We start from the raw sequence: 22613 nt of genomic DNA, 5'->3' as shown, positions 1-22613 counted from the left end.
TAAATCTTCCAAATGGGAGGCAAGCGTCTTAATCTCCGTACCGCTTGGCATAAGGCCACCACACCACTTTTCATTAAAAATTGTGTATATTATACACTCAAATTTATATGTGTGTGTGTGTGTATGATGAGGCCAAAATAAAGCCGAAATAAATCTATCCTAGTCTCCCTTAATTTTCAAATTCAGCCAAAAAAACATGTGATATATATATATATATATATATATATATATATATATATATATATATATGCACTGCAATTTTTTTTGTTGTAAAAATAGAAATGGTACAAAATCAAACTAGGTAGGAAACAAAAGTGATACACGGATTCCTCAATTTATACCCATTCATTAAATGACTGATTGAAGTTATAACAGTGCTGAAAAAAAGCATTTAGGACCAACGCTCAGATGACTTGCAATAGTCTCATAGTCATATGATCAAAATACAGGTACTTGGCAAACTGGCTCATATTTACAATGGTTACAGCATTCTAAAATCACTTTTTGCCATTTACTATCTTCCCAGTCAGCTGATAAGCAAAATCAAAGAGGGAAGCTGGGTTTGCTTAATGACTATGATTCATTTAATGACTGCTTAACAAGTAGTTAAATTGGTGACATAGATATGGTTCCAAAAACAGTGAAATTTTGAGAAGAGGGTTATACTGGGCCCTAGCATATAGAAAAAATTAAACATTATTTTAATCTAATACTCTTCTAAAGTATACTTTCTAGTATCTAATTGTTTATTATATATACCTTAAATTTTGTAACAATGATTCAAAAACATTTGAAAGTAGGAATTTGTATCTGGGGAGAATTGTAATTTATGCAGGTGAGCGAAGATAAAGTGCTTGGGGTGATGATGTTGCATTTAACTCAGATATGCTGTAATCTGTACCTTTCTTCTTTTGCAGGTAGATTCTTTCAGAGAGAGAATTACAGGTGAAGTAAGTGCCTGATTTCTGCTTGCAATTTCAAAGAATAGAATAGAGCAGAGCGTTGAAAAATAGTTTGACCCCCTCTTCTTTGTGGCAGCCCCTCAAATACTGGAAAACTAATATGGTTTCAGACAATTACATTTGCTTCTGATTCTCATAATAGACTTTCCCTATCGTTTAGTGCTTATTGATTATAGAAATTTTGTTAGGTACTTTTAGACATAGCTCAGCTTTCAAGGAGTTTATCTATCTGGTGTTTCTCCTGATCCATACCAAGGTTTGGTCTTAGCCTTCCTTTTGTGGAATCAGCATTTGTATTAATAATTCATGCATCATAGGTGGTGGTGTTTCTCTTTCAGGCTGAGGATCTAGTGGCAAATTTTTTTCCAAAGAAGCTTTTAGAACTTGATGGATTCCTGAAGGTAAGAGCTTTATTTCCTTTATTTTGGGAATGATACCTTTATTTCAAGAATGATACATTATCAAATAACACTTTTCCACTTATTAGCTATTAATACTGCATGGGATACTGTTCCTAAGCATAAATACCTCACGCTTTTGATATTCTGCCCTAGGATCCCATTCTGAACATTCAGGATCTCACACAAATCCACTCAGATATGAACCTTCCTGTTCCAGACCCAATTCTGCTGACAAACAGTCACGATGGACTGGATGGGGTAAGGTTGGTTGTCTGTTTGTAACATTTAATGATTGATTAAAACAACATATGTTAATTATATTAATTGATGATAAACTGGAGAGAGAACAGCTTTCTGACATTTGAAGTAAGTATCTGCTTTGTAGCATTGTTTCCTGAGGCTGCTTTTAAGGAAGAGTACATATATAATATTTTCTTTTTTCTTCTTTTAGTCCAATATGAAAAAGCGAAAATTGGAAGACTGTGAAGAGACCTTCCAAGGTAGATTTGTGTTACTTAATTATTGGCTACCATTTTGGGGGGGGGTGTGTGTATTTGTCCTATTCAGGAAATCACAGAGAACACAAAGTACCGTATTTTTCGCTCTATAAGACGCACCTGCTGATAAGACGCACCTAGATTTTAGAGGAGGAAAATAGAAGAAAAATATTTTGAGCCAAAAAGTAGGCTAAAATATTTATTACAATAACACTGCCCTAGGGAAATTGGGAAAATATACAAACAAGCAACATCTCACTTGGATCATTTTGATGTTAAATATAATTGACTTTCTACTAAAGCTCAGATACAAGGGTAAATAATAACTTGTATGACAATGCCAGGCAGCATCTTACATAAAGTAGCTAGCAGCTATCACTGTTAAAAGAGAATTTAATGAGTTTCAATCTCCTGCTCCAAGTCGCGGCGCGCTCTTCCACGGAGGCGGCGCTCGAAACCCGCCACCGGCCCCGGAACGGAATGTCTCCCCTGCAGCCCCGGCTGTCCAGGAGGGCGCCCGGTCGGACGCAGCGCGGGCCCACGCACCGTGCGGCAGCGGGAGCGAGCAAGCAGGCGGACGGGCGGGGGGGGTTGTCCTGCAGTCCCAGAGGCGCTCGCGGGGCAGAGCATCATCCCGGTCGAGCCGCTCCGCCCGAGCCACACGGCAGCTGCCCGCCGCGCAGGAGAGAGCCAGCAGGGCGAGCAGGCAGCAACCGCCGCTCCCGATGCGCTCCGGAGCCCCGCCGGCGAGGAGGGCGGCTGGCACGGGTCATCCTCCGCCCGCTGCCGCCTGGAGTGCTGGTGGGAAAAAAGAGGGACCGGTGGGTGGGGGCGGGTGGGCAGGAGTGAACCGTGGCGCCAGCGACCCCACTCGCTCAGCACCGCAACGGGCTCGGAGGGGCGACTTCTCCGGCGCGGGGCGGGGGCGCTTCTGCTCGGCCTGCTCCTGCCACTCCGCGGGCGAGGAAGAGGTCGGCGGCGGCTGCTCTCCGGGGCGAAGGCCCCGCCGGCGAGGAGGGCGGCTGGCACGGGTCATCCTCCGCCCGCCGCCGCCTGGAGTGCTGGTGGGAAAAAAGAGGGACCGGTGGGTGGGGGCGGGTGGGCAGGAGTGAACCGTGGCGCCAGCGACCCCACTTGCTCAGCACCGCAACGGGCCGCGGGTGGGCGAGCTTCGCTCCTGCCACATCTGCCTGGAACGTCGGGCTCGGAGGGGCGACTTCTCCGGCGCGGGGCGGGGGCGCTTCTGCTCGGCCTGCTCCTGCCACTCCGCGGGCGAGGAAGAGGGCGGCGGCAGCTGCTCTCCGGGGCGAAGGCGCTTTTTGGGCTTGCGCCTCCCCCCCCCCTGCCTGCCTCTTCGCTCCATAAGACGCAGCTGATTTTTCATCCTACTTTGGGAGGAAAAAAACTGCGTCTTATGGAGCGAAAAATACGGTATGTAAAACTGTCCAGAATCCTAAAACATAGTTATGGTAACAAAAAAAATTCATCCACAAATGTTATGTATATTTCTTTTGCATCCGGACATACCATGAATAAAATGCATGTTAAAGCTAGCTCCTTAATATTAACCCTTTGGGATTTAAATGATCCTCTAAAATGCCATTTTTCTATCTTTAAAAGAGAAGGAGCAGGTCTCTGTATAATTTGAACAGAGTAGGACCCAAGAATTGGATGTAATCCTAAGAATGGCATTTGACTACTTATCATAACCTCAATCAGAAGATCAACACCACTTGCACTATGGAGTTTAAAAATTGGATTAAATTAATGGATCCCCATTGCATGGGGAAAAAAGACTTGAATTTCCATGTAAAATTAGGATAGCTCGCTTCCCCGGAATAAATAACTAGTGTCAGACTTGCCCCAATTTGATCACTTATGGAAGAAAGACCTTTGACTCCATTAGGTGGAATCAAAAGGGTTTCTTATTAAGGAAATTGGATGCAGTAAAGTCAAGCTAGTTCTAAGGTTTTCCGCATGAAAAAGTTACAGAAAAGTTTCTTTTCTCACTGATCCCTATGACCAGTCCTTGCTTCACCAATCAGAACTCATCAAGATGTTATGAGAACACAGACGTTGTGGGCAATTCACATTCTTTTCTCAGGGTGCATGGCCTTGGTGCCTCTGATACAAACCTGGTTCTGGGCTTTTCTGTTTTTCATCACCTGTCATTTCCCCCTCCCTATTTCCCATCACGTACACACAATCATGTTGCCCATTTGTCTACCACCACCCTTCCTTCAATCTTTGGTTGCAGGCACTGGCAGAATCTATAACTAGTATCTTTCCATGGCACTAGGTACCAAAGTGTTTGTCATGCCTAATGGTATGCTGAAGAGCAACCAGCAACTGGTGGACATCATTGAGAAAGTAAAACCAGAAATTCGGCTGCTGATTGAGAAATGCAATACAGTAAGCATTGATTTGCTCTTTTTTTGTCTTATGAGATTCTTTTTTACAAAACAATTATTAGATATGCTTTTAAGAGGGGAGAGATAAAATCAAATGCTTTTCTGAAGTTACAGTTTACAAATTCAATAAATATACGCACCTCTATACAAGAGGTACAGATATTTATTGAATTTGTAAACTTTAACTTCAGAAAAGCATTTCATGTAATACCTTTTGCAGAGGTATTACATTAGGGCAAAATATGTTACAAGTAGTCCTCAACTTACAACCAATCATTTAGTGACATTATAATGTCATGGAAAAAAGTAATTTATGACCGTTTTCTACACGATTGGTTTCAGCATTTCCCATGATCATGTGGCCAAATTCAAATACTTGACAATTGGCATGTATTTATAATACTTGCAGTTCCCAAAATCTCCTTTTGAAACCTTCTGACAAACAAAGTTAATGGGAAAGATGGATTTACAACTCTGTTAATATCGTAACAGCTGCAAGGATTCACTTAACAACTATCATAAGAAAAACCTGTAAAATGGGGTAAAATTCATTTAACCCATTGTCTTGCTTAGCAACAAAATTTTGGGCTTCATTGTTGTAGATCAAGGACTGCTTGTACTTTGTTTTATTTTTAAATAATATATCCTCTCTCAATCAGTTCCATGTACAGTGATCCCCCGGGTATTGCGCTCCCGATCATTGCGAAACGGCTATATGGCGATTTTTGAACCCGGAAGTAAAAACACCATCTGCGCATGCGCGCCCTTTTTTTCTATGGGCACGCATGCGTAGATGGCGCCGGGCAGATCAGCTGCTGGGCGGCTTCCCTGGGTCTTCCCCCTCTTGCTGGCGGGAGGGCGAAGCCCCCCCCAGCACCCGCTCGCCCACCCTTCGCCCGGCCCGCCCGCCCTTCGCCCACCCTTCGCCCGGCTCGCCCGCCCTTCGCCCGGCTCACCCGCCCTTCGCACGGCCGCCCGCCCTTCGCCCGGCTCGCCCGCCCTTCGCCCGGCTCGCCCGCCCTTCGCCGCTCGCCCCGCCCTTCGCCCGGCCACCCGCCCTTCGCTCGCTGCTCGCCCGGCCACCCGGGTTCGTTTGGCTTCGGGACATGCCGGCGGCGACGTTTTAAAACAGCTGCGCGGTTTACCAATTGAGTCCCGAAGTCAAAGGCGAACTTCGGGACTCAGTTGGGAAGCCGCGCGGCTGTTTTAAAACGTCGCCGCCGGCATGTTCCGAAGCCAAACGAACCCAGGTGGCCGGGCAAGCAGCGAGCCCGCCCTTCGCCCGGCCACCCGCCCTTCGCTCGCTGCTCGCCCGGCCACCCGGGTTCGTTTGGCTTCGGGACATGCTGGCGGCGACGTTTTAAAACAGCCGCGCGGTTTACCAACTGAGTCCCGAAGTCAAAGGCGAACTTCGGGACTCAGTTGGGAAGCCGCGCGGCTGTTTTAAAACGTCGCCGCCGGCATGTCCCCAAGCCAAACGAACCCGGGTGGCCGGGCGAGCAGCGAGCCCGCCCTTCGCCCGGCCACCCGCCGTTCGCTCGCTGCTCGCCCGGCCACCCGGGTTCGTTTGGCTTGGGGACATGCCGGCGGCGACGTTTTAAAACAGCCGCGCGGCTTCCCAACTGAGTCCCGAAGTCAAAGGCGAACTTCGGGACTCAGTTGGGAAGCCGCGCGGCTGTTTTAAAACGTCGCCGCCGGCATGTCCCGAAGCCAAACGAACCCGGGTGGCCGGGCGGGTGGCCGGGCGAAGGGCGGGTGAGCGGCGGGCGCGGCAGCAGCGAGGAGTTTGCGTGGGCGGCGGGGAAACCCCAATCTTCGGCATGCGCAGATGGTGTTTTTACTTCCGCAGCGCTACTTCGCGCAAAACCGATCATTGCGAGGGGTCCTGGAACGGAACCCTCGCAATGATCGGGGGATCACTGTATTACAAATGGCAGAGAAATTTGGATATAATGACTGCTGCTGTGCTGTACAAAAATACTTTCTGTATAGACAATTATCAATTTTGATTGGTGTAGGACTGATGCAGTCAGTTGTGATTGTGCTTCGGTGCTCATCAGTCAGTGTTAATGTTAGAATTGATCATAAGGGTTTAAGGTCCAAATGTTTGTTACTACTTTTTACGGCTATTCTGGAAAAAAATTGCCTCTCAGTTAAGCAAATGTTTCATACAAATCTCAGCTAGCAAAACATTTGAAGACTATCCAGAAGGATATCACTTCTTTAACATGCTATTTTGTTCTTCAGGTCAAAATGTGGGTACAACTGCTGATTCCCAGGATAGAGGATGGAAATAACTTTGGTGTTTCTATTCAGGTAAATTGAGTATTGAAGAGATAACTCCAGGAAATTATGCCTATGGATAAAGTACTATGGATGAAACCTTACCATAATGAGGGAAGAACAAATCATTTTTTAGAACTTGACTAAGTTGTAGGAAATGTTTTTCCTGATATGATTGCTTTTGTTTGAAATGGAACAAGGTCTTTTGCCTGAGGAAAGGGTTGAACTAGAGCCACATTCAAGGTTGCTTCCAACTCTGTTATTCTGTTATTTTGCTAGAGTTTTATGCTCTTCTACTGCATTTTGATTATTTTTATTTCATTTGACTCAGGTTATTTAAATTGGAAGTTCGAATTCATAAGCATAATGCTGTGATCACAAGTAGTTCTTACTTATCAACTGCCTCATTCAGAGACCATTTAAAATGCTGAAAAAAATATGTCAAATGACCACATCAATGACATCTGTTGTGTTCCTCAATCTGTGTGATCACCATTATACTCAGTACACATTGTTCTGTATATGGCCTGTTGTTTTTATTCACCTCTTGTAGAGCAGGAAGAGATTAGAAAGGAAAGAATTGCAAGAAAGTAAGCAGGCACAGAATGGGGAATATATATGCCCACACCAATGAAGGGGTTACCAAAATTTTTACTACAACACTGTGGGCGTGGCTTGTGCAGGATGCACTGCATTTTCTTTCAACATCTTTCAGTGCAAATTGGGTGCTCTGGGGTGGAACTCCATTTTCGCTACCCCACTGTGTTTCCCCCATCCCCACCCGGGCAGCAGCCCACCCCTGGCTCACACCCATAATTCAGTGCCCTTCCCCCACACACATACATGCACACACAACTCTCCCCTCCGTGCCACACACACACACATGTGCAGGATTCACTGAAGCCTCCGGACCTCCTGTCGGGCCATTTTTCACCCTCCCCTGGGTTTAGGAAAGTCTGGAGCCTGTAGATGGAGAAAAAATGACCCAAAGGAGCCTACCAGAAGTTCGGAAATGAACTTTTAGTTGGGCCATTTTTCGCTCTCCCCAGGCTTCAGGAAGCCTTCCAGAGAATATGGGTGGTGAAAAATGGACTGTTGGACTGTTTTTCACTATCCACATGCTTTGGAGGTTTTCCTGAAGTGTGGGACGGTGAAAAATGGCACAATGACCCAACTGGAAGTTGGTTTCCGAACTTCTGGTTGGCCCTTTTTTCACCCTCCCCAGGCCCAACCAGAAGTTTGTTTCCGAACTGGTAGGCCCCATTTTTCACCATCCACAGGCTCTGGAGGCTTTGCTGAAGCCTGGAGTAGGCAAAAACAACCTCCATCCCACTCTCCTGAAGGCTGAAAATCAGCTTACCAGTGCGTACATTCTTGCTAGAGCTGACATAGGGTTATACGTTGCCTGCCCTCGGATAGGATTCGACATAGGCTTGCCCTCATGTGTGAAGGGTATGAAACTGTCTTTTCAGCTTTGAGCCAGCAGGGATTGGGGGAAAAGAAAAGAGAACAATCCCAATTATAGATAGTCCTTGACTTATAAGCACAATTGAGCCCAAAAATTCTGTTGCTAAGTGAAACAGTTAAGTGAATTTTGTCCCATTTTATGACGATTCTTGCCACAATTCTTAAGTGAATCACTGCAGTTGATCAGTTAGTAACATGGTTGTTCAGTCAATCTGGCTTCCTCATTGACTGCTAGAATGTTGTCAAGGTGATCATGTGGCCCCAGGACATGCAACTGTCATAAGTACAGGCCAATTGCCAAGCCCCTGAATTTTAATCAACTGTGAGTATGTTCTAACAGTTGTAAGCTTGAAAAATGGTCATAAGTCAGTTTTTTTCACTGCTGCTTAACTTTGAATCATCACTAAGTGAATGATTGTATGGGCACTCCATTTCCTATTTAGCAACCATTTAAATTAACAGCTGCAAGCCCCAATTATTGTTGCTAAATAAGATCTTGTATTCTACCTATAAAAGTTGTCTTATCCCATTATAATTGTCCTCAGTATGAAGTATTCTCTTAATATTTTCTTGCTGGCTTCTTTCTTTGCAGGAAGAGACTGTAGCAGAGCTCCGAACTGTAGAGAGTGAGGCAGCTTCATATTTAGACCAGATCTCTAGGTGAGTATCTCCTTGCAGAGTATTTCAAGGTTTTTTTTTTTCCAGATGGGATAACTCTACAGAGTATAATGTTGTGTGTTACTTACCCTATCCGTTGTAGCACTTTCCCCTTTTATTTCAGATACTACATCACACGAGCAAAGTTGGTTTCTAAAATAGCAAAATATCCTCATGTGGTAAGTGTTAAATCGCGATATTAAATTTACCACTGAATTTAGGACCATTGGGTGGATTAGAAATAATAGAAAACATTCTGGAGCATGTACTCCTTGGAAATAATATGAATCAGATGCTTAGATCTGTGTTAGATAAATAGTAGGCAGTCCCTAGAAACAATTGTATTGCTGAATAACGGATTATATTTTCTGGAGATTTGGGGTAAAAATATGAGTAAAATATTATTCTAAAACATGATGATTAACTTTCTTAACTTGCAGCCCTTGTTACTGGACAAAAAAACAACAACAACCCTCCTCCCACTTCCTGAATTGAAAAAAGTTATCCAATCCTACTCTAAATGCACATACTTGCTTCAGATTTCCATTCTGAAGTTTTCACATAAGACTAGTTTTCAAATTAGAAGTTAATTAATAATATTCCAGAAATAGTTGGTGTAATGTTTATGAAAGCCCTGAGAAGGTGACAGGTTTTTGTACTATTAAATCTGAGAGATGGAATGAAACTCCTTAGCAACAAGTTGTCATTGCAGAGATGGGAAATCTGTGCTACAACTTCCAATGGTACTAATAATGAAGGATTCTAAAAATTCTTCACTCCTTATTGAATGGTATGGACTACATCAAGGGTGTTAAACTTGTGTTATTACAGCATTATCATGGGTTGTATTGCAACTCCTCCCCCCCCCTTTGCTAAAGTGGGCATGGTCAGCATGTGATGCATCTGGCCCGCAGGCAGCGAGTTTGACAGCCCTGCACTAAATAATTCTGATTAAATATCTCTCTCTGTAGGAAGATTATCGCCGCACAGTGACTGAAATGGATGAAAAAGAATACATTAGTCTCCGGCTCATCATTTCAGAGCTCAGAAATCAATATGTAAGTTAATGTTTCTTCCCAAGTTGGAAGATAGTATCCCTTTTCCTAGTGAATTAAGAGTCACAAAAGTAGGTAAGGGGTTTCGGACTCCATATGTTGCTGAATTCAACTCCTAGCTACTATAGTCAAGCGAGGAGTATTGGAAGTTGCAAATAAATCATATGTTGAGTACTGTATTTTTGTGCTGTTGTCTTATTTATTTAGATGTATCATTTCACCACCAGAACCAATTAGCAGTTAACTTCTTGTTGAAAGAAATATGGTGAAATCTCCTTTCTAAAGAATAATACTTATATAGCCAAGCTAGTGAGTAACAAATTGCCCAGATACTGAAAGTCTTGAAAAAGGGAATGAAATTATTAGTGGAAAAAAGAAATACATTCTAGTCTATAATGCAACTGTACATGCAATTGTGGTTGCTGTCCGATTGAGAATAGTTAATATTGTCCAAACCATTGGTATCTCGAGAGATACAGTAAAATATATGCTGGTTAACAAATAAAACAAACCTTTGGATATCTTTTAACAAAACAAGAAACAGACAAAGAAACAAGAAGTAAAACTTACTTCTGTATTATGTGCTGTGTTATGGTAGAGAAATATGAGCAGATCTTTAAACACAATCCCCATGTAATTTACTTTATGGCTCTATATAATGGTGCATGCTTCTAGATTGTAGAATAGTCCCACTGCTTACTTGAGGAATCACCCTTTGATAACATGTGAAACTTTCCAATCTGTTTGGATTTGCACATAGTAGACAAGTGTTTAAGTGATGCTGATTTAATTTCTATTCATAACTAGCATTAATCAGTCTGAGTAGCTTCTTTGAAGAATGTTATGAAAAATAAGGATAGAATAATTGATATTTTTGCTTACATACCATGTTTTCCCCTAAATAGGACCCTGTTTATATATTTTTTTGAACCCTGAAATAAGTGCTTGGCTTTACTGCCATGCTCTCAAAAGCCTGATTTGGCTTATTATTGGGGATGTCTTGTTTTGGGGAAAACAGGGTTGTTAATAATTAGATCTCTTATTTTAAGCAGAATCTTATGAATTTTTTGGTTGGTGGGGGGGGGGGGAGGAATGACGACATAAAAATGGGAAATATTACTCTATTCACATAATATGTAGAACTTACAGATTGGGCTTGCCTAATATTCTAAACATAATTCAAACCAGACTCTTATGCAACCCCAGACTATTATGGCTTCTTCCACAAACCATATTTCAATGAGTTGGCATAACATAGTTTCTGAACCAGGGCATAATGATAAAAACATGATTAATTAGCTACGCTACTACTACAGATTTTTTAAAAAAGAAATTTCCTGGTTTATTTGGACATTTTATATATTTTTATGTTATATTGAGAAAACCAAATTGCAACCCAATTAATTTTTTTTCAAATCTAAAATGAATTAAATGTGTAAAGTCTCCTGCAACAAACTAATTGAGGTCATACAAATTCTGCTAAGAAATATTGGCAATGTCCTCACTTCCTTTTTTGAATACCACACATAAAAAGAACTTTCTAACAGAAATCTTATTTTTTTCTCAGTGAAAGAAATATTGAAATTGGTTTTTTTTAAAACTATAAAATGTACTTATATAGAACCCAAGTAAACTTAAACACTAACACTAGTTTATTAATGAAATCATCAATAATGTGAAACTTAAGTACATTTTTCTCAAATAAGGCCTTCTATTAATGTTCTCATTTATATATTTAAATTTATTGGCCACCCAATCCCAGTGGGTGGTATACACCCAGTGGGTGATATACAAACTTTTTTTAAAAATGTAAAAAAAAACCAGATGTTAAATATTCTAATAAAATCCACAAAACCAAATGGGCCATTAAACAAATAAAAACAGCAATGCATCAGCCCCTTGGGAGCAAAGCTGGTTTTTTGAACCTTTCTAGAACCCTAGAAGAAAGGGTGCCATGCTCATGTCTGAGAGATGCGATTCCAGCATGATGGAGCTACAACGAAGAAGGTACACTTCCTAGATCCCATAAGATGGCCAACTTTAATTGAGTGGGCCGGGAACACACCCATTCTGCTGGATCTTAACTGATGAGCAGGAATTAGTTTCTTAGGTAATTAGGCCCTACGTAATATAGGATTTTTAAGATAATAGTCAGCATCTTGAATTGCACTCTTAAGCCAACTGATAGACATTTCTGCTCATATAGCATTGGTGACACGTTAGCTGTTTCTCAGCCTTACAGATCATGTGCACAGGAGTTTAGAAGCTTTCATTTAAACTGGTCAAGTGACATAAGTTATTAGCACTGGTCAGTAGCAGCTAATACTTTTTTAACAATTGAAAGAAAAAAACCCATATTTAATCATAAGCCATGCAGCTAATTTATACCATTGTGTTGTGTTCACTTCAGTATTTTTTCCATATGCTATTTTATAGGAATAGCTAATGGAAATGCAATTCCAAATTTCCTATTTGTAAACATGACAGGTCTTTCGACAGCTTGTTCTCATAGTTATTGTGATGAGTTAAAGTGATGAAAGTAAAGATGAAGATTATGAAGATTACTTATGATAGACAGGATAGGCATTTCCATGGTTGTTGGATTGGTAATGCCCTCCAGATCTACTGGAATAAAATTTGCTAATGGCAGGACTGTTCTTTAGGATTCTTGTCTTTTAAAAAAAATATTTTAATTGATTTTTTAAAAATATAAACACACACACACCATAAACAGGTGCTTTTGTGATTAATTACAAAGGACCTTTAAGATTCTTGTCTGGAACATTAGTGTCTGCCAAATAAATGCTTTTCATTTATCAAAAATACTGGGAAATGGAGAAGAGCATGAAAAATGACAATACTTTTGTTAAGTATGAGACTAGGAAAGGCTATGTTACTATATTCTGTTGATAAATTTGAAGGTAAATTATTTCTTTTTCTATTTAAACTTCAGTCTTCTGGTATTGCACTCTTGGAAGATATCATAGATGTAGCAATTTATGTTTTAAGTACAACAGCAATCATGACTCAGGTCAATACTTTAAATGCAAGCCTATTTGAATCACTCTTATTGAGGTTCTCAATCTTTCATCACTGTATTTTTTATAATTTTATGAAATAAAATTCAATTGATAGTATTTTAGAAATATTTCTGGGAAACCATTGACTCCATGAAATTGGTTTAATTTTCATTCAGTAGTTCCGAAACAACCTTGCAATTATTGAAGTATAGAATGTTAAGTTGTTGGGCAACAATCTTTCTGACTTTCTCTGGAGGGAAATATAATACTCATGGCTAAACAAATATACTTAGGAGAAACCCCTAACAGCCAGATTCTCTTCTTCCAGGTGACTCTGCACGACATGATTCTAAAGAATATTGAGAAGATCAAGCGACCCCGGAGCAGCAATGCAGAGACCCTCTACTGATCTAGCTGCATTCTGAACTTATGAACTCTTCAGTAGGCTCAAAACAGTCTTTGCTTCAGTTTATGTGACTATCAAGATGGGGAAGCTGGCTGGAAACAGTCCTCACCATACTTTTAGTTAAACATCTAAAGAAACTCTCTCCTAGTCCTTTTCTGGTTGGTTTTTAATTGCATTTTTAAATTTCTCCCTTTCCCTACCATGTCTTTGAGATATAGAAAGCTAGAACAGAGCATCTCCTCCTTTATTGGTAGGTATGGGATGTTTGCCAAGCTGTCCCAGGCAAGGATCCCAAGATCAGTAGCCCTAAATGATCTAGGTCCAGCATCCCTGACAAACTCATTCCTAGGTAGGTCCCTGCCAAAAGCATTGTCAACTTCTAATCAGAGCTGATGTTTCTGGTCATAAGCTTCACTTCAGTCTTCCTCTGAAACTCAGTTTTTCATCTCAACATGGTTTGCCCGTTCAATCATGCAAGTTTTCATGCGATTGTAAATTTCTCCTTCCTACATGTATCTCTTCCATTACTTTTATTTATCATTTAGAATACGCACACACTCACACACAATCACATAATCTTCCAGAAGTTTATGAGAAAGTAAATCTACTCTTGCCTATCAAGGAACCCCTAACATAGCATCTGAGTACAGGGGGCATTCTCACACTTTTTTCCTTGGGACAAGGCAAACCTGTCAGACAGTTTAGCAAAATCCATCTGCCTAATTTCAGCCTGAATGATCAAGCACGGAAGACCTCAAGTATATTTCATCTTAATCCTTTTTTCCTTACTACTCTGATGAAATGAACCTAGCACTTGTTTCTTGCCTCATTTTCAGGAATGCGCCAAGTGTGCTGCTAGGTCTGATTAAGTCCTGTTGGCTTCTTCCATTTTTCTCATTCTGGTTTTCATGAAAACAGAAAGGGGATGCTATATATCTGGGATGCTGCGGTTTCTTTTCAGATTTACTATTTATCTTTATATCCATCTAGTGCCGTAGTCTTGTTAGTGGTGTTAGATTTGTTTAAAAGGCAACAATGGCAGGATGAATGAATTTTGTTGGCTGCTTTCCCTGCTTGTTTCAAGGAGGTCTTTTCTCTGCCATTTCCCAAGGGCACAGGAGGTTCATTGCCCTGAACTCATTGCAGATGCCTCTGCCTCACTCATTTGTAGCTGGTCAAGCCATACCTTACGGAGATAAAAATTCACATAGCAACTGTCCTTGCTACCTGCACCTGAGAGCAACCTTCCCTGCTTTTGTTTCCTTGTATCAGCTGCTTTATTGGATTGTTTATATTTCCTTGCTACATTGAACCTATGTACAACTTCTATTATGCCAACAAATTAAAAGTAACAGGAACTTTGAATCTATCTTTAATCATCCTCATAGATACCAGTGCATTGGTAACCAAAATTTCTGTCTGTATTCATTTGATTTTTGTTCTTTATTATTCTTATTTCAGCCTTGTTGGTGAGAAGAAGGTATAATTTTGAGTCCAAGTTTATTCTCAAGTTTGTTCTCTGATATTTTAGAAAGTTATGGGGTAAAATGAAAAATCTCTATAATAGTAGCTCTGAGCTTTATCAGTGATGGGGGTGCATGAAATAAGCCCCTTTTCAGATCTTGTTCTTGAGGCTAATATTTTGCCCCATATCTTTAGGGTGGTATTTACTTTTTCTGTCTCCTGGATGAAGCTTCAAGGCATCATACTTCTTTTGTACAATACATTGAAACCCAGTTGGCTTCCAAGTTGAAGGAATATTGATCATTCAGAATGGGCTTAAGCAGGAGTAAACTGCAATTCCTGTTCTCATTTCATGCTGCTTGACATTGAAAGACTTTTACAATCAATTAGTTTATTTCTTTAGCAAAAGCAATGCATCCTTGATCTGTGTCTTCTTTGTAAGGGAGAAAAGAGAGACTATATTGGAATAAGGAAAGGGGATTCCGGAAAGAGTAAGCTCAATGTAATTTGCGCTGGCTAAATGGGTCAGTTGCTTTAGCTCTGTCCATCTCAGCATGTAATGCAGCCCTAGACTGATGACTTACTATAGGAACATGGCCTTACACAGAAACAAAGAGAAAAACAACGATTGCCTCCCTCTATGTTATGATGGTCAAAAAACCACAAGAAACGGAATTTCATCATAAGGGAGAGGAGCAAAGCCTCAAATACATATATTGCAATCTTTATGTGTGAATTGATAGTGTTGGTGAGTAATGAATAGTGCCAGAATGTGTTTTCTTAAATAAAACATGTATCTTTCACTATTGGCCCCTTCAGTCATGCTGTTCCATACTTTTGTTAACTTTTACTGAACTGAAGTTGAAGAGCACTACTTTTTCAGATCCAGTGCATTACATTCAGTTCTCAATTAAAATTTTGTATTATGAATTTGAATACTTAAAGCTTATAGAGCCATAGCCTTCCAACATTTCACCATTGCAGGCCAGGGAAGAACATACTAGAGAGATGGATAAAATTTTTCTTGGTGCAGAAAATCTGACTTATCCAATGCAGGTAAGTAATTACGGGTGTTAGAGACATCAAAAGGAGTAATACAGAGTATGTTTAAAGGAAGATACAGGTGAGCTTATGCTAGGTTTTGGAGAAATTGTTGAAATCTAGGCACTAAAGGACCAGAAAAATCTTGATTAGGTAAATCAAAGCACTGAGGTGAATTCTGCAGCTCTTGATAAGGTTCACTCTGATATCACTCAATTCTTTATTTCTATCCCCAATTAATTATGATATTTCTGAATGAAATGAATGCAACCATAAATTCCATTTCACACATTTAAGATACAAGAAGAATCCAGTAATGTGAAAGATGAGCAAAGTTTAGTATAGTAAGGATGAGTCAACAAGCTGAAATAGTAAGATCTAGCTACACATAGGAACAAGCCCCTGTATTGCCTGGAATGTGCATACAATATTTGATACTACAAAAGAGGAGCAAACTGTAACTTATCTTCAAGCCTCTTCCATGAGAGATTCAATTTTTCTGCTGAACTATCCACTGTTGGGAAATATTCAAATATTCTGTATATTGTCAGAGCAATGATCTGATCAAATACAGTACATTGTTTTAAAGCATGCAAAAATTTAGGCATTCTTGGTCAAATTCCTAATTGCATAAAAGATGGTGAAAGTTCTAAATGTAGAATTAAACATGATATCTTTCTATACCTTTGAAAGCTTTTTAATGGGCAGCTTGCAAATTCAGAGTAAAAGAACATTATGATAGATGCAAACATTTGCTCACCCTCAGTATTCAAAGCACTTGGCAGAAATGCAATTTCCAAATGCTTCCCGTAATATTGTTTTAGGAATCACATACACACAATTTCCTTGCAGAGCCTTTCTCAGAAATATTAGGCCGCCTATAAACAATATGCATGCAATCAGATTTGCAGGAATATTCGTTTTTTTATCATGCAAATGTTTTATGAGCTGTTCATTTTGCAATTCATTAAAATGCACAAAATTACTAGGGATGTCTAAGCATTTACATATAAGCATTTACATATAATACTATATTCCTAATGATAGCAGAGTAATCCTTACATCAGAATTGACGCTAATTCAACCTGAATCTATAGTACTGCAACCTTGAATATGTTCTTTTGATGGATCTGATATTGGTTAGACTTCACCTTTTTTGTGAAGTTTTTTCCTCTGGAATTGTCACTACTGAATAGGCTGATAATTTAAATTCTTAGAATTAAATTCTTGTGAGGGTTATAGTTTACTGATTTGGTTTATAGGATGCAGTTGAAGGGAAATACGGGTAACAGGAGGAAGGAAAGTGCAGAATCTGGACTATTTTTCTGTGTAAGTATGTTTAGTGAATAGCTTTTCTTATGCCAACAATCATTAGATCTCATCCCATGATATTAGTAGTTTTGTACTTCTTCCCTTTTCACAACAAGCAGAGTTTTTTCTAAAACAGTTCGCCATCATAAATCAGATGAATGCAGCACCGCAAACTAACATGCTATCAGAAATTACCAAGCTTGTTTTTCCTTCACTTTCACTGTATCCACTTGCAGGTGCTATATAAACCATGTTGGCAACAGTCATCACGGGATAAAAAGGCAGAGTTCATTTTTTAATTCGGTACACTGTTAGGGCAAAACATACATGCCTATATCCAAACTCTTATTGTCAATTTACCCAGGATTATTGTGAGGCTTCTCATTTGATCTAGTTGTGAGTTGTACATATACCTAATTATTAAAGTACAATGAGAAAGAACAGGATATGCTCATTTTATAAATACCTCCTAACACTCCCACAACTATCAAAAGATCAGTGTTCTCCTTAAATTTATTTTCACATTGTCTTATTTCTCTCTTATTCCACTAGTGGGTGGCTGTAAACCAGGAGTCTCCAAACTTGGCAACTTTAAGATTTGTGAACTTCAACTCCCAGCTGGCTGGAGAATTCTGGGAGTTGAATGATCGTGTTGAGAGTGATTCAGCTGACTGGGGATCAGTTAGTAGTATGTTTAGTGTGTAAAATGTGCTCTAGTCTTGACTCTACACAGATAGTAGTGAGACAGATTCTTTCTCAAATTCCTTTCCTCCTTTGAGCTGAGATATATCTGATTTGTCTTGGCTGCAGTTCTCCTTCCTCAAGGCTAATTTCACAGGTCATTACAGCTTGTTCTAATGTTATCTGATCAGGGGAAGCACTAATGAAGGAGAAAGTCTATGATTTGGGTTTTATCCTGGACTTATAGCTCTGTAGGAATAGCAGCTGGCAATAGCCAAAAGGCCTTTACCCAGTTCTAGTTGGTTCATTTATTGCACCCCTACTTAGGAGAAGAAAATAATGCCATTATCATCACCACTTGAACTACTGCAGTACAGACCTTTAAAGCAGATGTTACATCTAGCTTAAAGTACTGTAGTTTGTATGTTAGCTACTGCTCACTAGAGTGAAAGAACATTATGCTTGTATTGTGAATCTGGACTGGTTACCAGTAGGCTTTCAGGTACATTTAAAATGCTGTTTTTTACCTTTGGTTTTTTTATGGCATACTTTCAGGATTTTTACAGTAGAGTTGGTTCAACCAATTCAATTTCATTGAGAACTGGTGATTCTTCATTTTTTAAGAGAATAAGAAGGCCCAAACTCAGAAATATATGCTTTTCAGTGGCAGTACCGCTTTCTTGGAACACAGACAAATATGCTCATAGACTTCAAATTTGACTGCCTTTTGGAAGAAGCTAAAAATGAACAAGTGGACAGTAAGGAATATGATTCTATCTGGAGTGATGTGTTAATGGATGTTGGACCATTATACCATGTTGCAGGTTTTATAATTAATGTTTTTAACATAAATTAGCAATTGTTGATGGGGCCTAAATATCCTTCAAGACTATAGCACTCATCTTAGTGCAAGTGCCTGCTCAGTTGTAAACATTTGATTTGAGGATAAATTAACCTTCTGTCAACATTGGAAATTATCAGGAAAATTACAAGTATATTCTTTTGTAGAGGAAATTGTTGCATGTTTTAGTGGTTTCAAATATGAGTTTCTCAAATAACCCGATTCTATGGCCAAATTGGTTGGATGTCCAGGACTGAGGCATTGAAGAACCTCCGCATTTTGAAGCCCCAGTCCTTGTCTTTTCAAGACAGTTTTTTTATATTACTGTGGCAGATCTTTCCAACAGGTTTCTCTGAGGTGTTAACTGTTCCCTTTGAATCTAGGATAACTTTCTATGGCCAACTTGCTGTGGGACAACTTACAACAGGACAGACATTATACTAATATTGAAAAAATAGTGGAATAGAATTGTTAAAGAAAGGATGCAAAAAAAGGAACAAAATGAAATGTAAATGACAAAAATTAAAATACATGTTTTAATTATTTTAAACAAATTCAAGTATTGACTTGTCCTGCAACGAATTGACTTGTGTGAGCTTCCCATTCCAAACCTAAATGTTTGCATACATCAAGTCTATTGGCCTGTTGAATTTTAACTTGTTTCTGTAATGTGTAAATAAGTACAGTGATATCTTGTCTTACGAACGTAATTGGTTCTGGGACGAGGTTTGTAAGGTGAAAAGTTTGTAAGACGAAACAATGCTTCCCATAGGAATCAGTGGAAAAGCGATTAATGCGTGCAAGCCCAAAACTCAGCCCTTTTGCCAGCCAAAGCGCCCGTATTTGGGCTGCTGGGATTCCCCTGCAGCATCACAAAAACATGGAAATCCGGAGGTGGTGCTTCCCATGGAGGGGAGCCTCTGGGGGAATCCCAGTAGTGCAAAAACGGGCGCTTCGCTGGCATATAAATCCAATAAATAAAATAAAATAATAAATAAACAAGTCCGGAGGCGGGGCATCCCAGTGGCGGAGGCTTGGGTTTGTAAGGTGAAAATAGTTTGGAAGAAGAGGCAAAAAAATCTTAAACCCCGGGTTTGTATCTCGAAAGGTTTGTATGATGAGGGGTTTGTAAGACGAGGTATCACTGTATTCTCCTTTGCCACTTACTTTTCCTTATCTCTTAGTGAGGTGTGTATTGTCATGTCAGCTGAGTGGGCATTTTAGAAAAGCTGTTCATCAAAGACTTACTGCCCAAGGCTGGATTGCGAGATTGTCAGCTCTTTTCTGGCCTGTCTTCTAATCCCATCCTTGTCGCCAGTGTTAGACAGGGGGAATAGAATAGGCAGACAGAAGCGGCTTCAAAACAACAGCTCTTTATTTGGCAATTATTTACAACTCAGCAAAGGCTCTGTTTGACAGCCAGTCCTTTTATAATAACTGTCAGACAATCTAGCCCAGCGATGGTGAACCTTCTTTCCCTCAGGTGCTATTGTGCATGCACGAGTGCCCACACTCATAATTCAATGCTTGGGGAGAGCGAAAACAGCTTCCCCCATCCACTGGAGGCCTTTTGGAGGCCAGAAACAGCCTGTTTCCCAATTTCTGATGGACTCAGTAGGCTTGTGTTTCGCCCTCCCCAGCTCCAAAGGCTTCCCCCCAGCCCCCTTGAGGCTCTCTGGAAGCCAAAAACGCCCTCCCAGAGCCTCTGTGTAAGCCAAGAATCAGCTGGCTGGCACGCACATGCACATTGGAGCTGAGCTAGGGCAAGGGCTTGTGTGCCAGCAGATATGGCTCCATGTGCCAGCTGTGGCACCCGTGCCATTGGTTCAGCCTCACTGGTCTAGCCAATCTAACCAAGCCTATGTGCTTCAATCTAAGAATATAACAGTCCGTACAACCATAATTGAACTCAAAATTTTTGTTGCTGAGACACTTGTTTGTTGAGTTTTGCCCCATTTTGTGACCTATCTTGCTTTAATTGTTAAATGAATCACTGCAGTTACTAAATTATTAACATGGATGTTAAATTGATCTGGTTTTCCCATTGACTCTGCTTGCCAGAAGGTCGCAGAGGCAATGGTCATAACTGAATCAGTTTCCAAGTGTTAATTTTGATCTGCTGCAGTGATCATAAGTGTGAATAATTGTCATAAGTCATTTTTAGTGCCATTTTGACTTCAAACAACTGTTGTAAGTTGAGGACTACCTGTAATCAGAACAATGTGGGCAAACATAAATATCTACAGTTGAATACCAGTTCTATTTAAACATGCTTGCATCTATCTGCTGACATTGCTTATTTTGTGGCCTGCTAGTTCTTAGAGAAAAAGAATTCTAACAGATTGTGTAAATTCTGCTCACCAGTTTCCCTCCTTATTTTTGTCTTCTAGTTTACTTGTGAACACCAGCCATTTCAAAGCCACTTTAACAACCAAGAGGACTGCTTTATTAATTTTAATGGATATATAAAAGGATGTGGAGTTTGTTTGCAAATTATTTATAAGAAAAATATGATTGGCTCAGATACTTTCTACCTTTGTAGTATCAGGGCAGATTTTCATGGACTTGCTTATTTTATTTTGCCTATCCTTATTTTAAAAATCAAGATTGCTAAGAACGGGAATATTTGAGCAAGGGCTGTAGAAAAGGAATAAAATGTTATTAACAGGATATTGTGGTCCAAACAGCTACTTCTCTGGCTTCTTTTCTTTTTCAAGATTTCCTGTTTAGCCCCTCTAGAACAAGATCTTTGAGGGGTTTTTTCCTGGCCTGCAGAAGCTTAAAATGTGTAATTTACCATTGTCAGTAACATTAGCAATGTGGTTCTATTAATGTTTAGATGTGAGGAAAGCATGCCAGTTCAAAGTCTGTGTGCATCACTGAGTTATTGTAATGCAAAATGTACAAAGGTCTTCTGCAGCTGAGCACAGCTGCAAATTAGGCAGGATGTAGCAATTCAAAAGGATCCAAATCTCTAGGGAATATGGTATTTTCTAAGATAGTTACCCAATAGTTTGAACCCTACATAACTTGAGCCAGAGATAGCCATCTCTGGCCAAAAGTTGCATCTTGCTCTGCTTAAAATTCCAATTCCCCCCACAAAAAAACAGAAACAGAAAAAATGGGTGGGAATGAAAGTAAGGATGTGTATATAATTCTGCCTCTAGTCAAATACTTGTCAGAGGTCTAAAGGAGGTATAGAAAGACTTAAACACAAGGGTCCTGAAACTTTGGGACCTCAGGGACCACCAAGTTCATAATTTTAAGACCTGCAGACCACCTAATTCATAATTTAAAACCCCATGGGCCCTAATTCATAATTTTAAGTTCCTTAGCAGACCACTAATAAGAATTTTTTTAAAAAGAGAAATACATTTGTAAAATAATGATCAGAGAACTTCTATTTTATCAATATGAAATGCACCCATTTAATACAACAAAATTATAAATGCTTATTTAATGATAACAAAATCATAAGTGCTTATTTAATTATAACAATCTTTAAAGGTTGTTTAATTGTAACAAAATTATTAAAGCTAATGTAATTACTATAAAATAATTAAAGCTTATTTGATGATGGCTTGCTGATGTTGGGAAAGCCAGTCCCATATTCCAGAGCTGTAGTTGTAATCACTCCCCTCTCCTCCCTTCTCTTCCCCCCTTTCCTCTTCTTCCTTTCCTTTCCTTCTTTTCTTTCTTTCCTTTGCTTTCCTTCTCTTTTCTCCTTTCCATTTCCTTTTCCTGCATCCAGATGGAGGAGCTGCTCTGGGATGACCAAAGGGCCAGTCCTGTGACTGTCACAGCTCTTGGACTGGCCCGTGATCTAGGACATATTTTAAGGCCATGTCTATTCTTTCCCAAGAAAATCAAGGCAGCCTATGTAGACCTTGCCTAAATTTTCCCTATAGCAACTCTGGTATAAGTTGGGGTGAGAGAATACAATTGGCCCAAAGATATCCAATGATTTTTCATTATGATTTATCAAATTTATTATGTTCATCCATTCCAAATGACTCTGAGCCGCTCATAATATCCAAATATAGAATTAAAATTGTAAAAAAACAACTAGGTGAGATTGGTGGTTGCCTTAAATTGAAATAAATTATGTCCAATCAA

At 40.0% G+C, this 22613-nt stretch overlaps 1 protein-coding gene across 3 annotated transcripts in view; it reads left to right on the top strand.

The window, feature by feature from the left end:
* The window catches only part of PSME3 (proteasome activator subunit 3), a 25190-nt gene extending 2577 nt beyond the window's left edge, over positions 1-22613 (top strand). The window contains exons 2-12 of one of the 3 annotated variants that reach the window (XM_070726760.1): positions 918-950; positions 1301-1363; positions 1517-1621; positions 1815-1863; positions 4160-4272; positions 6519-6587; positions 8614-8681; positions 8803-8857; positions 9650-9736; positions 13082-13194; positions 20888-22613. In XM_070726760.1, the coding sequence (XP_070582861.1) occupies positions 918-950; positions 1301-1363; positions 1517-1621; positions 1815-1863; positions 4160-4272; positions 6519-6587; positions 8614-8681; positions 8803-8857; positions 9650-9736; positions 13082-13162 (723 nt within the window). In that variant the 3' untranslated portion in view covers positions 13163-13194; positions 20888-22613. Of the gene's footprint in view, positions 1-917; positions 951-1300; positions 1364-1516; positions 1622-1814; positions 1864-4159; positions 4273-6518; positions 6588-8613; positions 8682-8802; positions 8858-9649; positions 9737-13081; positions 15432-18880; positions 18911-20887 lie in introns of those variants that run through there. The other 2 variants (XM_070726761.1, XM_070726762.1) reach the window with 2 other exon arrangements.

This window comes from Erythrolamprus reginae, chromosome Z (genome assembly GCF_031021105.1).
Source record: "Erythrolamprus reginae isolate rEryReg1 chromosome Z, rEryReg1.hap1, whole genome shotgun sequence".
NCBI classification, from domain to species: Eukaryota; Metazoa; Chordata; class Lepidosauria; order Squamata; family Dipsadidae; genus Erythrolamprus; species Erythrolamprus reginae.
Note: the sequence above shows the minus strand (reverse complement) of the source record. Positions and strands in the feature narration are given on the sequence as shown.